At 27.2% G+C, this 18,084-nt stretch overlaps 1 protein-coding gene across 1 annotated transcript; it reads left to right on the forward strand.

Annotated features, from left to right (window-relative positions):
• The first annotated feature begins 1,096 nt into the window (after positions 1-1,096).
• Positions 1,097-9,443, forward strand: LOC129981952 (probable basic-leucine zipper transcription factor S). The gene is made up of 4 exons (XM_056093023.1): positions 1,097-1,195; positions 3,727-3,785; positions 4,596-4,955; positions 7,177-9,443. Exons 1-4 carry the CDS (start codon positions 1,153-1,155, stop codon positions 8,395-8,397), a joined length of 1,683 nt encoding a protein of 560 aa, XP_055948998.1. The 5' UTR covers positions 1,097-1,152; the 3' UTR covers positions 8,398-9,443.
• Positions 9,444-18,084: the final 8,641 nt, after the last annotated feature.

Below are 18,084 nucleotides of genomic sequence, written 5' to 3' on the forward strand. Positions count from 1 at the left end.
GCCAAAGCTAAAATCTCAATTTTATATTTTGTACAACTTTCTTTTGAATAGAATATGAGTCAATTAATACTCACATGAAACTTGGAGGGGGGCATACTGTATAGATTTAATGTTGGATTCCATTGACGAACCTTTCAGGTGAAACAATCACGTGATGTCACAATCTGCATAAGACAATGTGTGTTTAAATGTTAGAATATATGAACAGTCATATTTTTTTTCTCTATATTGTTACGTTATGTTAATTGGCTTAATGGTATCAAAAAATGAATGTTTAAAACACTAAGTTTTCTATTTATACTTATATTTATATAAGTCTTTTATTTATACTTATCTTTCTGTATGGATGGTAACAAACATCTAGTATAATTATAGACATTTTTTAATATGATATTAAAATTTCAAAATTTGTCATCAATTTATAATTTTTTTAAATTTAAGTTCCGTCAAAGTTTCTTAGAATAAAATGCGCCAATTACTTCCCAAAAATACTTAAATTTTATTCGTACGTCACTTTTCAAGACAAATATTTTGAATTTAAAACTCTGATCGCAATACAAAGAATCCCTTTCATTTATTTGTTATGCCCGAAATATATTTTTACATAATTAGGTAGTACTTGAAATAAAAAATAAGGATATAATTTTAGGTGGTAGAATAAAGAATAAGCATCATTACCTTTGAAATGTAATATTTAATAATTATATAATTTAATATTCGTGATCAAAACAAAGGACAAATTGAATCAAACGACTTGAAGTCGATTCTTGTTGCTTCCGACATTCTTGATTTATTATTTTTTATCACGAATATTATCATCAACAAAATTGCGCTTCCTACAGAATTATTAATGAATCCCTACTAAATGTAGAAGAATAATTTAATTGGGTTATCTTTCAGTTCCATGGAAAACGAGCTCAAATTTTGGAGTTAATAAAAAACAATAAGATCGGAAATGGCAAAACGATTTTTTTTTGTTTCCTATTACATTCCAGCGAGTGAATGAATGGCAAGCAACTGCGTCATGGCTGACGTCACAAATTCTATCATATATAGCGGGGAATACGAAGGAAACGCATGGATACATTTTCTAGCTCTTCGCAGCAGTAGAACCATTCTTTCATCATTCCTGACTGCAAAAGCATCTTAAAGATGAAAACTGCAGCAAATATTCTTGGATTAATCTTTCTGTGGGGTGAGTTCAATTTGAAAAAAATTCTTCGCTGATTTTTTTGGTTTTTGTATAAAGAATAATTTGAAAGCCTAGAAGTATTTTTAATATTATATGATTGCCATTGAATTTTTTTCGCTTAGAACATATTAAATTTAAATTTTCTTAGCAATGAAGTTCCAAAAATAATGAATAATGTTGATGTTTTAATCATTTCTTTTGAAAAATACAATAAAATAACATATATATAAGCTGAACGTTTCTTGCTAAGCCGAAGTTATAAAATATGAAAAGATCTCCCATTTCAATTTTCAAACTCCCTCGTATAAAAATATGAAGTGATACAAAGAACCTTTTTTCTTTTACTTTTAAAAGCGTGTCATTATTCGATACCTTGTATTTAATTCATAGTTTTAAAAAATACAAAAATAAATAATAAATCATATGAAAAATTCAAAAGCATAATAATTTTCATAAAAAAAATCAAGACGTTCCTTTTATTAAATAGTAAAACCAGTTTTAAAAAAATCCTCTAGAAAGATTATATTAATAAACATTGACTAGATAAATAGTAATTTGAATATAATAAAGTATAAGAAAAAATCTTATTTTGTATTAACTAAATAAATAGAATACGAAATTAATCTATTCAATTGCGAAATGAATTAATTATCAAAATAAATACTTTACGTAAACAAATGTGAAACAAATCGATATAATAAAATATAAAAATTGTATAAAATAAAAATTCATTATCTTTAAGAAAGGTAGAAAAGCGAATAAAAATTCACATTGCTTTGCATTGATTTAAATAAAAATATTTACTAATTATAAGAAAGAAGTTCGGAGAAAATTCCATTTCCTTTTTGATTTTTATTGCAAACAAACTTTTATAAGTTTTTAGATTATAATTCGTAATAACATCCAAAGGATACAATAATCATATATTTTAAATATTTAAGGAACAGAAAAGAATTATTAACTTATATACTCATTTGAAAAAATTAAACAGTCGTATCAGATAAATCAACATTTTTAAACTTAAAAAAGATATTTTATCAAACATATGAATGCCATTTTTTAATTTTCTAAATATTTTTAGAACTAGCAATAATATAAATTCAAAATGTAACTTTTTTAATTAAAAATATATGAATTATTTATTTGGTATACCAATGCATATTTTTATGTATACTTTTATAAATATGTTTTTTAAATGGTATATATCTAATCGTATATATCTCGAATATCTCTTTTTACTTCCTCTATATACAAATAATTTTTTTATTTGTGAATGTAGTAAGGCATAAATTTCATTTAGGCAATATTCCTCTTGAAGTAAAATTAGTAAATCTTGAAATAAAATTAGGGCTCTTTCCCAAAGTTGTTAAAAATATCAATTTTTATTTTAAAATCATAAAATTAACAGCTGTGATAAAAAAGATGGTCTCAGATTCCCAAACTACAAAACGGAAAAATTAAATTAGCTTACAAGTTGTTTACGCCAAAACACTTCATGCGCTACGCACGCATGGCACGAGCTCATAATTTTATATGTAACAGGAAATTTCGAATCGGCTCCCCCCCCCCTTCCATAACTTCCGCATTTCTTTATGACCAATTTTAATATAGAATCTGAATATCCCTATGAATCGATTAATTCACGAGACCATCTTCAATTTCCTGATATGAAATTTTCTTTGGTGTTCCGACGCGCTTGTTGCACTTGAATAAACTTCAGAGAAATTATGGCTATGGCTTTACTATTTAGATATTTATATACTTCTACTAAAAAAACATATAAATAGAAAAAGAAATTGGATTTAATAATATTTAAAAAATATAAAATGCAAGACAAGTTTTAATGTAGTAAATTAAATTGGAATGATAATTTTTGCTTAGAAAGATATTGGAAAGATGAGAATGGGAAATTAATTAAGAAATATTTTTTTAAATGAAGATAGAAAATTATATTCGGAAACTAAATGTAAGAAACTATTAGATAATAAAGTATTATTTATAATTAAAAAATAATGCTTCAATTTAAATTAATTTTTGCGCATGCTTATTAGATGAAAACTAAAAGATTCTCCCATCATTTAACTTTATTTCTGGTTTCTAATATTTACTTTTCTGTTTTTTATAATACCAGATATGCATTAAATGAGGAAACTATGAAACTTAAGCTAATTTTTCATTAAAAATTGTTCAACTCTTCTAAAATATTTGGTGACTATTATTTAATTGACTGGGCTTTTTTTAATATTTTAGTTCATTTCAAAAAATTTTATGAATGGTTAATTAGCTTAATGCATTTCTAAAATGAAGAAAACTCCTGTTATAAAATTATAACTAAACAATTCATTTAATGTTCAGAATTTTAGATATAAATTATTTTTAAATAATTTACTATAAGCATTCCTTATAATTATTTATAAAGGAATTTTATTTCTATATTCCGTTATAAATAGAGATAATAGAAGAAATACGAATTTGTTTTGGATTTATTTAATTTAAGACACTCTTTCTCATTAACATATGTTTGTTTCTTTCAGGCTGTATTGTTGGAGGAGGAAAAGCCCAAGAATCGCTCTCTGACAATGAAATTGATCAGGTAATTATATAAACATTTTTTTTGTATACCTAAAAAATGAAATCTATCGACATAAACAAAGATAGTTCATTTAATAAGAAAAAAGATTTGTTTCGTATTCTGTAAAAAATATGATACAAAATTAAAACACCGTGCCTTTGTTTAAATAAAGGATATATTATTTTTAAAAAAATGAATTTGTTGCTTACAGCAAGTCATACTGTTTTAAATATTCTTGGGTTCAATAAATTGAAACTTATCAGCTACTTAAATTACATTATTTTAAAAATAAGTTTTTGGAGTTGGAAAAATAATATATGATAACAATGAATTTCGAAATAAACCTTTCTAACCAATGAATAGTACACCAATAAATCCTTATCACTTAACTAGTAAATATTTAATTTAAAATATAAAAATAAAATTAAACATTTAATTTAAAAGAACAATGCTATCCATTAAACAGGAAATCAGTTAGAATTTAACTATTTAAATTCATTATATAAATCACTATTTTTAACTGACTACAAAAGCTTTAAATTTGCTAATCCTGAAAAAATTTATACTTTTTAAAGGTTACTATTTGCTGGTAATTTTTTATAAAAATATTTTGGTTTAAAGCGCTGATACAATTTTCTTAACAAATGCAAGGTATTACTTAGTTTTTTTTTTGTGCTCTATTGAAAAATGTAAACCAAATTGTTTAATTCAAAAAAGAAAATTTTAAATAAAATTATAGAAATTTTTAAATCAAATTTTCAAAATTTTTATAATACATTCATTTTCACTAAAAAAATTCCAAATCGCTAATTTTTCAAAAATATTTTAAAGGCTTTTGCAGCAAGTGAGAACTCTCTGGCAGCCTTATTAGCTGGTAGTCAACAACAGGAAAAAGAACCAGCACAAAGAAGAATGAGCCTGGAAGACTTCTTTCTCAATCGCAATGCTCAGCAACAAGAAGCAGCACCAGCTGCCCTCCAGCAGCTACCAGAAGCCCAGCTGCAAGTTCAGCAGCCGAATCCTGACTCTGTACTTATTCAGAGAGACACCAACCTCCCAGTGGTCAATGGTGGCATGCTTTCCAGATTGCTTCTAGCAAGAAGGGTGCTGAGACTTCGAAGGATGATCAGGAGGATGCTCATCCTGCCAAGGATTCTGCGACTGGGAAGACCTCTCCGACCTCTACGGCAGGTAAACTTTGTGATTTAGCAGGCACACACAGGTAAATTCGGTCTTTTTAAAAAAAGATAGCATGCCTGTAAAATCTTTGGGTGGAGGACAACAAACAAAAGAGTGAATTAAGTTCAGTGTGTAACTTCTCTGAACGTATCACGTGATGCATACTAAACTGCTATATTAGGAAGATGGTTTTTCTCATGGGAAATTGTCAGTAATTTTGTCGAACAAAGCGTAATCATTCAAGTGCGGATAATTTTAGAAAAATGAGATGAATAAAATGAGGAGTTTCGCAGGCGATAAGGAAGGTTTGTGGGTGTTTATTTCTGAGGCGTGTGGTAAACATGGGAATAATTCCGTTAAAGTGAACTGTAAGAAACGTATACAGTTTTTAGTAATAGGCTTTGCATATGAATATATTTGAAGCTGAAATACAACAATTAAAGGATTAGTTAGTACATTATTGCGATGCTTAAAGAACTGTAATTCCAGGCAATTTCGTTAAGTGGAAGAATAGATGTTTGATAAATGAGAAGTATATTTGATGCATTTCGATTGTATCTATTTTTAAAATGATAGATAAAAGAAAGTTTCAGTTTTGATTAAAGATAATGCAATTTTGGGAATTTGTTTTCAAACTTATAGATATTCTATTAAGAATAAGTTCCTTTATTAATAATTAGATGTACACAATATCTTATGAATTTAGATCTGTCTAACTTGAATAAATACATTCTTATTCGTTTAATAAAATTTCTAGATAAATTTGATAAACATTTTAAAAAGTTTATTTTCACTGATTTTGACAAACGCAGAATACTGAACTATAATTGTTGAGAACTTACAAATTACCTTAAAACTAACAACATGCATTTTTAGAATGAAATATAATAGAAAATTGCTTCTAGTTAATTTTTAATTTAGTTCTTTTTTAATTTAAAAGAAAATGTAAAATAGTAGGACATTTTCAGAACACACGAAACATAATATTTCACATTTTCAAAAAGAAAAAACATCAGAAAATATTTTATAGCTCTCATAATTATAAGAATTTACCTATTATGTAATCATTTTGAAATCTTTTCCGAAATAGACTTACTGGAATTTTCAGCAAAACATCCATGTCACATAAATCACAAATGCACATTTTAATTTTTTCTAATTCAATGACTTAAGAAATCAATTTTAAAATATGAATAGCTCGGATTTCATATTATTATGGAAATTATTTCAGCAGTAAATAATATAATTTCTAAAAAAGGCTCAATGTTAAAATTAAAGCTTAAGTATAGAAAAAAAGCATTTTTTAGTGTAGAATTTTAGTAAATTTATCATCAATAATAAATTTTATTTGTCACTTAACTTATTTATAATTAATAACTTTAATACCCAATCTACAAATTAACAACATAATTAGAAAATATTCCAAAAAAGTAAGAAATATTTAATTTTCAAAGTTTTAAGCAGATTGCGAAGGAATTTTGAAATGTAGGTTGAATAAGTCGTCATTTAATAAGATGAATTGAAGGAAATATATTTTTTATATTACTGTCTATCTTAAATCCTTATCAGAAGCATTGCAATAGAAAATTCCAGGTGTATTATCAGCAGCAATGATATGCATGATCTCAGAGAAAAATGAATTTTTTATAGTACTACATACAGGAAGTAAAAAATTGGGAACCTCAGTCCTACTCTTATCCTCCTATTTAAATCAGATGCAATCAGTTATTTGATTTATTTCTGATATAAAAGAAAAAAATTGTACAATTAAATTAGATACTTGCAAACTGAAAGCTTTACTTTCGATTTTCTTTGAAACAATAAGCGGGATTTAAGCCCATATTGTTTAGAAATGCCCAGAGTAATTCGTAAACTACACATTCATTTTTCAGCTTTTTTAATTGACAATTTCCCATTCGTTCCGTGGAGAGAAATCTCATACCTGAATCAATTATTATTATTATTAAACTGTTTGAGAAAAATTATCGCTTTTTTTGAGTCATTCATTTGCAGATCTTCTTTGAGTATGATTAATATGTGACTGAATGTGTTTCAGTTTAATGCTTCAGAAATTTCACAAAAACAAATAATATTTTTTTTAATACTACAACGTACATTTTGGGGGAAATGCCGAGAAAGACTAAATAAAAGATAAGAAAAATGTTTTTAACAAATGTAAAATTTTTTATACAGTAGTTATCAACCAATTCATTTATATTTACATTTTTTACAGGTTGCTGCGGCGTCGCCTTTAAGGCTATTCAGCAACAGAATTGGTCAAGTCTACGATGATCCCTACGATCCTAGAGATTATGTATTTGGAAACAAAGGTTATTTTGACACCAATTTAGCACCCAGCCAAGATACAAGTTATAACAAAAATAAACAAAAGCAATCATTCAGAAATTATGACCATATTGTAGATCCATATGAATTACCTTACGATCAAATCAATTTGGAAAATGAAAAAGCAGTAAACAATTACGAAATCGATGAAGGAAAATATCAGTATAGGAATAAACAAAAGCAGACCCCTAACGATATTGACACATATGGCAATAATCAAGCTTATGACATACAAAAAATTCAAGAACAGCTCCAGCTTTTGCAAAAACTTCAGCAACAGAACCAGCAACTTTCAAATTATCAAGAAAATGATAAGCATGCAAATTACAAATCATCCCAGAAAAATCAACCTTTGGATAGCCAGATTTATGAAGATAGTCCACAAGTAGAATATGAATCTAATCACGAAGAATATGATAACCCAACCGACAATAAATACGATTCTCAGGCAAATCAGCAAGCTTTGGAGAAACCTAATAACTACAAACAGTCTTCTCATGCAAAAGAAGTTGATGAACAACAGCTCCAATTGGCTCGCGAACAAATCTTACAGCTACTTCGAGAACAACAATTACAAATACTTCGTGATGAACAATTGAAGCTGCAACAACTTCAACAACTGCAGTTATTGCAACAACAACAAGGACAAGGTTATAGCCAACCTCAGAACTATGATAATCAGCACTCCAATGCCGAATCAGAAGATCAAGGTCATAATTATCAGGAACAACCCTACGATCACCAGAAGCAAAACGTTGACGAACAACAGCAACACACGAATGATCATGCAACTGAAGATGGCGAATATGAAAAATCTCAGACTGTAGGAAGCAATGCTAAGTCTCACCAGCCTGGAGGTAAAGCTATAGGAGTAGGAGTAAATGTTGCTATCAAGCCTCCAGCAGTTGATATTCAAGTTACGAAGCCTGTATCTCCAATTATAAAACCTATTCCCCCGATAGTAAATCCTATAATCCACAAGCCTGTAGCTTCTACACCTGTGCAAGAAACACTTGTACCAATTGGTTTCTTACCAAAGCCAATTTTAAAACTAAATGGGCGTTTATTTTTTGGAGCAGAGGCTGGTAAAGGTGTAACAATCGGTTGATAAGGAGTTTTATATGCAAGAAAAAATCTACACTTTAGTAGGTAGAGATGGCCTTAGTTTCTTCCTGGAACGAAGCCAAAACTCCAACTAATCTGGAGATCTATTTGCCAAGTCGTAGAATTAGCCAACCAATTCAGGAGCGATAGGAATGAGGTAGATAGAAGTTTCTCATTTAAATGGAACTTAGAACATTCTTCTTAACTTTGGAATATCGTGGCAAATATTTTTAGCTCCTTGAGCCATTCTTGTGTCTTACTGTTGTTTGTACATACTGGTGATGAGTTTAATTTATTGAAACATGCATGGCAGAATTTATTAATTACAGATAATGAAAAAAGTTGAGAAAATTACAGAGTTTAATTTCCTTGGTTCTCGTAAATTTCAGAATTTCTCATAATAAAAATCAGTCCAAGCTTTTCTGATGCTGAGATGAATAAAATATAATCTTTTAAAAATTAAGCAATCCAATAAAGATTGAGAAAATAATGAATGTAAAATTTATCGAATGATAGAAATGCTCAATTTCTGAATACTTATTAATGAAAATATCATATATATTACTTTCCTTACTTTCATATATCTATCAAACTGTAAAATTAGATAGAAATTCTGCTTCATAGATGTACAATAATGAATTATTTTCTTGATATCTTAGCCATATGGTCATCCTAAAACCACAGATATGTTTTTTAAAAAAGGAAAGAATTAAACTAGATACTATTAAATCTTTATAGATAAATGTAATTACTATAGTAGATTTTTCTTAGAGCTTATCAATTATTTTTAGATAAAATTTATCAAACCAACTGTCTATATCTTAACAAAAGTTTCAAAATATCTCCAATAAAAGAAATACTAGGATATTCAACTAAAGAAACTTAACGATTCAATAAGTGGTAAAATTTATAACGAAGGCTTGAATTTCTGGATATGAATAAATTGATCTAACTGAATCTAAATACATGAATAAAAACTAATAAATATGTATATCTCACCCACTTTAAGAATTTGTAATTATATTTATATTTCGAGCATTTTCATTTGTATTAGAAGTGATTTTGTTTTTCATTTTTTGTATATAATGTATCTATATATATATTAAATAACCAGCTATTTTTCTATTGTATTTTTAGATAATTTATTAGAAGTGTAAATAAAATACATTTTTTTAATCTGTTGATTTTTTTATAATTTTATAACACGTACAGTAAAATGTTCACCGATTTTTCGCGACTCATGAGCTTCAATGTAATATATATATTAATTTATATGAAAAAAATAGCAAATTTCAAAATGAAAATTATTAATTTCCATTTTTGAAAAGGAAACATGTATTTAAAATTTAATTTTCATATAAAAGTACGCAAATTCACAGAATCTGTAAAGCTTAGAGTAATTACTAAAAGAAAATTGGGATTTTTTTTGTGCTAAATTTAGAGTTTATAAGGAAAGATTATAATTTATGAAAATATTCCTAATCATATTTAACATGCTTATTTTTCTAAACAATGGCTAAAAAATTTCAAAGACTATGAGAATGGTAGCAATGATTTTGCTAATAAGTCAATACGCATTTAAATAAAATTTTAAAGCAACCATCTATAAGCAATGATTAATCATTTTTATATTTGTTGAAAGAATATTCACAATTCTTCTATTAAAATAGATTTCATTACTTTTTTTAATTACTTTAGTAACATTTTCCGTCAAATAAATTAATGGTAATTTCATTTATTCTTTAAAACACGCTATTTATAGAACTATTCATTTTTATTTATAGATTCTACATTATACCTTAGTAATATACATTAAAGATAATCAATAAAAAAAAGCAACTAATCCGCTTCCAACTGGATGTAATTATAACGACTGGGGTCAAAGACTGTTTCAATAGATTTCTTTTTACCATTGTTATAAAATTTAACTATTTCTAATTAGTTTCACAATAGACTATTTATGAAGCAGGAAATTATTTTCCGAAGATGAAGAATTAGATTCTTTCTGTAATTAATATGAGATAGAAGCATTATTTTAAAATAAATATTTTGACAAACGTAACTAAAAGGCTTTCAACTAAGAAAATATCTTAACATAAGCACATTAACCAAAAATATCATTCAAATATTCTAATTGAGTTTTAAAAATTTAATTAGGGTTGTAGATGGCTGATATCCTATCTCCACCGTATTTTTTATGAAGTTGGTAAATTCATTAGAAATTTTCAAAATCCATTACTTTTCTCGTTCAAAAATTACTTGTCTCTTCATTCCATTTCTTGCCAACAACTATTAGGATAAAAATAATACTATAGTCTTACGAAAATCTCTTACTGCTCCAGAAACTCAGTGGAAAACAACTTCTTGATTAAAACAGATATCACTAAAAACATCTTTTTTGAAGGATTTTCTAATGATGTTTTTTACTATATGCTAACAACAAAAGACAATTTTGAAAGATAAAATGTACTAAGCTACTTAATGAATTTTAAAATTCATTGTATTACTTAGTTACATCTTCGTTGAGATATCCCAAAAGGAAAATTGCCCAAATGTTTTAAAAATATAACGGCATTTTTTTGTTGATCCATTTTTGATAATCAAAATTACGTAACATATCTTCAAAATTCATAATACTGATATTGCTTTGTTTCTTTACCTATCAATTAGCTTTTTCTAAACTACATATAGTTTGACTAATTTAAAGATCAACTAAAATTTATCATAAATAATTCTTTCATATATACATAGAGTTTGCGTTTATTTTTTCTATCATTATTGATAGAAAGAATAAAATAAATATATATCAATATTGATAGAAAAAAATCAATATTTGAAAATATCTATATTCAAAGAACAATACAACTACATTCTCTGTACCCTTTAAATTATCTGCATCCCCGATAGCTGGATTGGTCAGTTTTTTTAATCTTTATATCATTAAAGCTAAGTTCTTAAATTATTTAAGTTATTTTTATGTCATTGTTTTGTTATTTAAGTTATTGAGTTATATTTGTATGTTTGTAAGGATAAGAAAAATTTTCAGTTAAAGAATATACTTTTTAAGGTAGTAATAAGTAAATTCAATAGCATAGAATTGCATGATATTATTAATTTATTTATTTGCACAGTATTATTAATTATTTGAAGAGGATCTTTAAATTTTTAATCTATATAATTAAGATTTCTTGTATAGAATAGAAAATTTATCGGTATTGAAAATTATATTGATTTTTACTACTACAAGTGCATCACAAGGGACATTTTATGATTAATTATTGCAGATAGAGTGTTAAGAAGTTTTGAGAGGGAAACAAATTGAGACATTATCATGCTTTACAACGACATATTCTTATTGGCTTCGAACAAGATTACTTCATACAGATTTTCGAAAAAAATTTAGAAATCCACTTAACAAAGATTCGGCTATAAAATATAATTTAGAAGGAATACAAGCCAAATTCAATTTATTATGTTCCTCACAAGAAAAAAAACATAGCACAATCAATCTATATCAAGATCAACAATAAAAATGTTAAAATATCTTGAAATTAATATTGATTATCGAGTTATAGGGCTTCCCCACCTTGACATTACTAAACAGAAAAGTTTGAATCTGCATCGAAAAATAAACCATTATTGAGAGCAACATAGGAAGTTAAACCCAAATATTGAAAAAAGTATTTAAAAATATAATTATGAAGGATGGTATATGAAGCTGAAATTTGATCGATTAGTCAGAATCAAACAAAAACTTAATAAAAAACAAAAATGATTTCTTTTATACATTGCAGAACTGCTTCTACCGAAGAATCCCAGATTTTAACTGGTTGTCCACCAACTGATATCTTAGGAAAACAAATTGTAAGAAAGTGCAGCATTTACATTAGTAGAGTTCCGTTTGAAATAGAAGATAGAGAAATTTATTACAATGATCTGTAAATTTTTGGGAGTATTTAAAACCACCTTGCAAAAATATCGCCATTTAATGAACAAAAATGGCTTCAGAGATTCAGAGTCCAGATTGACTGGTCATTCTGAGGTATGCAGCGTTTTCATATTCTTATTAGATAATGAGTGTTATAAAAGTCGTATAATAAAAAGACTTTCACATTAATTTTTGGAATAATAACAACCCTATAATTATATTTTTGACTTTCTATACGTCAAAGCATCTTTGCATTCTATTTAGTATAAAATTGGTAAAATAGGAAATAAAACATTTTACAAAATATGCTGGAAATTCTGCAGTATATTAACAATTAATTGTACATTATCCATTTGATTCTTTGAATATACGCAGGGTTATGCATTGTTGAAATATTACATATTAATATTAGATATGTTAATGCTTACATATATGCCAGATATCATTTAGCTGTCTTTATTTTATAATTAGCTTATTATTTAGCTTCATTGAACGAAAGCGTATGGTAAATAACAAGTATAATTTTAAACGCAATAAAAAATATTGCAATGAAAAATATAAAACTGAAGTAATATTTTTTTTTGTTTGTAATTTTCAGCATAACTACCATTTTATGTTGAAGCATTTATCTCAACATGATTGGATCGGCTCAGTATTTTCGGTCTCATAGAATAACACCAGCCCCTCTGGAGGTCGTCTTTAAAACCCTCTCCAGTAGTCCAAACAGGAATATTTGAGGGTACCAAATCTGGGCTATATGGCGGTTACTCCAAGACTTCACAATCTTATTTTTGCAGTTTTGCATGAATGGAAATAGAGAATTCGTTATTCAGACTAACCATTTTGTTCTCTCATCATATTAATAATATTAATTTAGGTATGCTAACAACTTAAAAATTTTTAGCTTATTTTATTCTAGATTTCTTGGAAGTGTATATATTGCTGCACAAACAACTAAAAAGTGAATTGCCAACTACAAAATGCGAAAACTTTCCCAAGAAAATGTATAAATATAGTATATATATAACGTAATGCGTAATTGTTAATATTAAAAAATTTGAAATGCAAAAGTTGATGACAGTTTACGTATTCCAATTATGCGGTAATAAAGTTTTTGATATTTGATTCATTTTTTAAAAATTATTTTTAAGAGTTATTTCAGGTTTACCAAAGGCCTCATTTTTATGCTAATAAATATCAAGCCATTATTTACTGGAAACAGAAACTATTATTTACTGTCTATCATGCACTTTATCATCATTGCACGAATTTTTGTTCCTTATTGATTATCTGATTTTTCCAGCCTTTTTAATAATGCTGAAATGTTTGTTATTAATAGGGAATGAAGGGATACATATGAATTATACGATTTCGGATAGTTATACTAAAAGGAATAAGTTCTCTGTCTTGAATACAACGCTGTTAAAGGAAAAGTACTCTCATTAATTCCGAAATTGATTAAAAACAAGCAAGTCACTAAAATATGGATGGATATCAACTCCAATAAAAAAATAACAAAAAGCCGGCATTCAGATTGTTTTTATTTTTTGCATAAATTTCAGATGCAAGTAAACAAAATATCCCGATTTCATTAATTGATTTAATTTGCAAAACAAATTTCAAACATTACTAAGTGAAAATCGAGAAAGCTCATGATTTTACAAAAATCAGTGAAATAGTGGCAACTTATCAAATCTAGTTTCATATTAATTTGTTAAGTAACAAATTAATATGAATCATTTTGTTACTACTACTCTGCTATTATGTTTCGTTTGAGCCCGGTTTTCATCCTTCATATGTAAATATTTATCGTCACTGCAACCATTTGGAATCTCATTTTTATAAATATCACGTCAATTGTATTTCATATAAGTAACAAATTTCCTCTACAAAAAGTTAGGTAAAGCAGCAACATGCCGTAGTTTGTCAGGATGCGACACTAACATCCAAAAAGATCTTAGTGTCGCAGCTATGCAAGATTTCCACAAGAAACTCTTTACACGTCTCTTTGAAAAAATCGACAAAAGCGAAAACTTTGCAATTACAGAATTGAAAATTATAACCCTACATTTCCAAAAATACTAAGAGACCTCGTTAACTCCTTCATGTCTAAGATATCATTCATAGCCTTATCCCACCGACTTGACTCGGTGCTTGCCGAAATTCATTCAGGTAAATTTCTTCTTCTCATCTCATCATTTTTTTCCTCTTTTCCGATTTATTAGTAAATTGTCACCTATTATCATTTATCTTACTAAACACAACCACTTATTGAATAATATCATTGCCATGCCATAACTCTAGCCACCAGTTATGTCCGTTAGTTAGGAACCCTGAGTTCAAGAACGCCGTGACACTCCCCTCAAATCGGCAAATATCAATTTTCCTTTAGCCCAAATAAATTGTTCATATAATCCTTATGTATCTTTTACTGAGCACCAGTATATCAATGAATTAAAATAAAATTTCCAACACATTAGCATTTAATAGAAAAAAGTATTTAAATTGATAACTACAAAATATCGGTGCTTTTCCTATTTTATCCAATTAAACGAACGTATCTAAAAATAATAAGAATATGCTTATCTACAACTGCTATTTCTAAAGAGGTTTATGGAAATGACGTTTTTGAATTGGAAAGAAAAACGAATCCGAATTTATATCTGAATTTATATGAAAATTAGGTGAAATGACATTTCTTTTTTAAACTAATTCAATACAAAAAATTCTTTTTTGATAGTTTTGCCGCTAAAATAAAAACATGTTTTAAAAATCGACTTTAAAAATACTGTTTTTTAGATTTGTGTATTTTCAAATACTCCCATTTCTCCTTTGATTGATTAATTCTATGAAATCATTTCAATATATATTTATTATTTTATTAGGAAATTGTTAGGAAATTCTCAAAAAAATATAGTGAGAAAACGTAATTCTAAAAAAATAAATAAAGATAATTCCTTCTAAAAAAAGTCTGAAATAAGAAGCTGCATTTTTGGTATTTTATTAAAAAACATTTAAAGAAACTTAAATTAATGTAAATATATTCAAAAACACCAAAACATTAAAATATACGAAACAATAAAATAAAAACAGCCTAATAAATCACAAGATGCAAATCACAGGAAATAAATTGATTAAGAGAAATAAAAAAAGAAATAACATACAAGTTGTCTATATTGATTTTACATCTGATTAACTTGTCTACTTACCTGCTTTTGACATAGATTATTTTACTTTTATTGCTTTTAAGCTGATTTGCTTCATGAAAGATTTGTGGAAGATTAACAAAATTTTAACTAGATCAATCTATTTTAATACTATTAGAAAGAATTCAAGGTTCAAAGAAAAAGGAAAGCTCCAATTCTGAATGACTGAATAAATTTCATAACTGATTAGCTTTCTGAAGTTGTGCCCTTGACACTGGATTAATATTGTAAAGAAGGAAAATTATTTCTTTTATAGACTGTATGCATAATGAAAAGACAGAATTATAAGACGTTATATCAGAGTTTCCACTCTTTTCCTATTTAAAAATTTAAGGACTTTTTAAGAGTTTTTTAAGGCTACTGTCACTATTTTTAATTCAATTTTTGGGCAATGTTTTGATGCACTAATAACAATTAATTTAATGCGTTTGTTACGAAAAATAAAAGCTTCTATACACTAACGTCTATACATTCAGTCTATACATTAACGCTTCGAGTTTGCCTTTATAAATAATTAAATAAAACAAACAATTAAACTCTAAAGAAAAATATATAATTTGACAATTTGAAAATTTATCGATTATAAATAATGTTTCAAAAGATTTAACACTATTCATCTGCCCAACATCATTATCAGAGCTTTCATAACAATATTAAAAGCAATATATAACTTTTTTTCCCAAGAGTCAGGTAGCTTTTTATGTTTGAGTATACAGAAATGTATCAGACACAGAGAACTCATTACATGGGAGAGGGGTGAATAAATATTCTTTAAACTCTTCAAGCGTTGCATTTAACTTTTCCTCAATATTTCCTAATTCTGATTTTTTTCCCTCTCTGGCTGAGCAGCGAAAACTGTTTGACTGATAAGCCTATTTTATGCCATGTAACAAATTGCCTTCCTTTGCAAATTTTTCAAAACTTCTTTTCCAATTTCTCAACTGCATCTTGTAAGGATCTTTTTTTAATTCTTAATTTATTTAAAAAATCAGAAAGCATTTCTTATTTTTAGTTGAATTTCTTTTTCTAATATTTTCTGATCCTTCTGGTACGCTACATATTTTTGTATTTCTAATAAAGAGCTTTAAATAAATTGTCGAAATTCCACTGAGTTGTTCCATTGCTTGCTTTAAACGGATTATCTAAAATATGCAAAAAACAGTTACCTATCGCCAGTTTTCGCCACCCTTTCGGTACAGAAATGGTGTAAGATCGACTATCCTTCATGACGGTACGTGCCGCGTACGGGAGGGGGTTTGCCGGTGATTGTCTTCAGGACTATACTTAGGACTATCTGCCTATACTATCGTGACATTCCGATCATTCAAAATTTTCCTGTGTCTTCGATCAGTTTGGATTAGTAATTTACGATGATTTACACAGTTTTGAAATTCATTAGCAAATGACAGTCGAAATTTCATATTGTTTTTCACACCCAATATTTTTAAGCAGATGTAAGACAACACGTTAATTATAAATAAAAAATTTCCTTTGTCCATTTAATTTGTGAGGATAATTATAATAATTACTGCATTTTGTTATTCAAAAATTATTAATTATTCTTTTATAAAGTCTTTTTGTGATACAATAAAGTCATGAACCATTAGAAAACATATTTTTGGTTGTTTAATTTATTTTTCTACATTGAAATATACCCTTATTGTTAATTACACTGTTGTAATATTATAAACTAGCCGCCTTTGGCAACCAGCCGGTTCGCCAATCTTAATGTTCGTTTAAATTTTAATAATTAAATAGGTTGAACCGGAGTTTAACCCCCTTCTTCGCCAAGTTGCGATAACGCGCCAAAGCTGGCAATCTTTATTATGCACTATAATTTAACATCTGCTCCTTTGCTTTCGAACATTTCGCAAGGCCATTGTTGGCGATTTTTAAAAATTGTCCCAAGCAGGGGGTTAAACTCCGATCGTACCATTAAATATTTTACGCAATTCCAACTTTAATAGATTCTTCAGCAAAATATTTTAAAACTTCAAATTTTGATAGTCATATAATTCACTCATAATATTATAAAGGCCTTCAGTCATAACATTATATGTATCTCTCTAATTTTCTGTTACCCCTCGTAGAATTTATGCTTTAAATTAAAGTGCAAATGATTAATCTGCAATTAATATAATAATATTTTTTACTGAAACAAAGCATTTTTTTAATAATATGATTACTGATAATAGAGTCACCGAGCGTTTAAACTTTATGGGCACTAAAGAATATCTTTCTTAATTTATGTAATATCTCAAGAATTTGTCAACAAAATTTTCTCAGATTCATCATGAACAGATCGATTCATTAACAATGTTTAATTTTAAATGCATCAAACACTAAGAAAATAAAATGAATCGTTTAAAATAATCGGTCGAAAACAGGTTTAAAAAAACTACTTAAAAAACGATGTACTTAAAATTATAAGCATATACAAAAAATATATATAACTAACATAAATACAATTTAATTACTAACCTAATGCAACTAACCTAAAAATAATTTAAATCATTGAAAACAGGTTAAAAAAAAACTACTTAAAAAACAATGTACT

This window comes from Argiope bruennichi, chromosome 8 (genome assembly GCF_947563725.1).
Source record: "Argiope bruennichi chromosome 8, qqArgBrue1.1, whole genome shotgun sequence".
Lineage (NCBI taxonomy): Eukaryota > Metazoa > Arthropoda > Arachnida > Araneae > Araneidae > Argiope > Argiope bruennichi.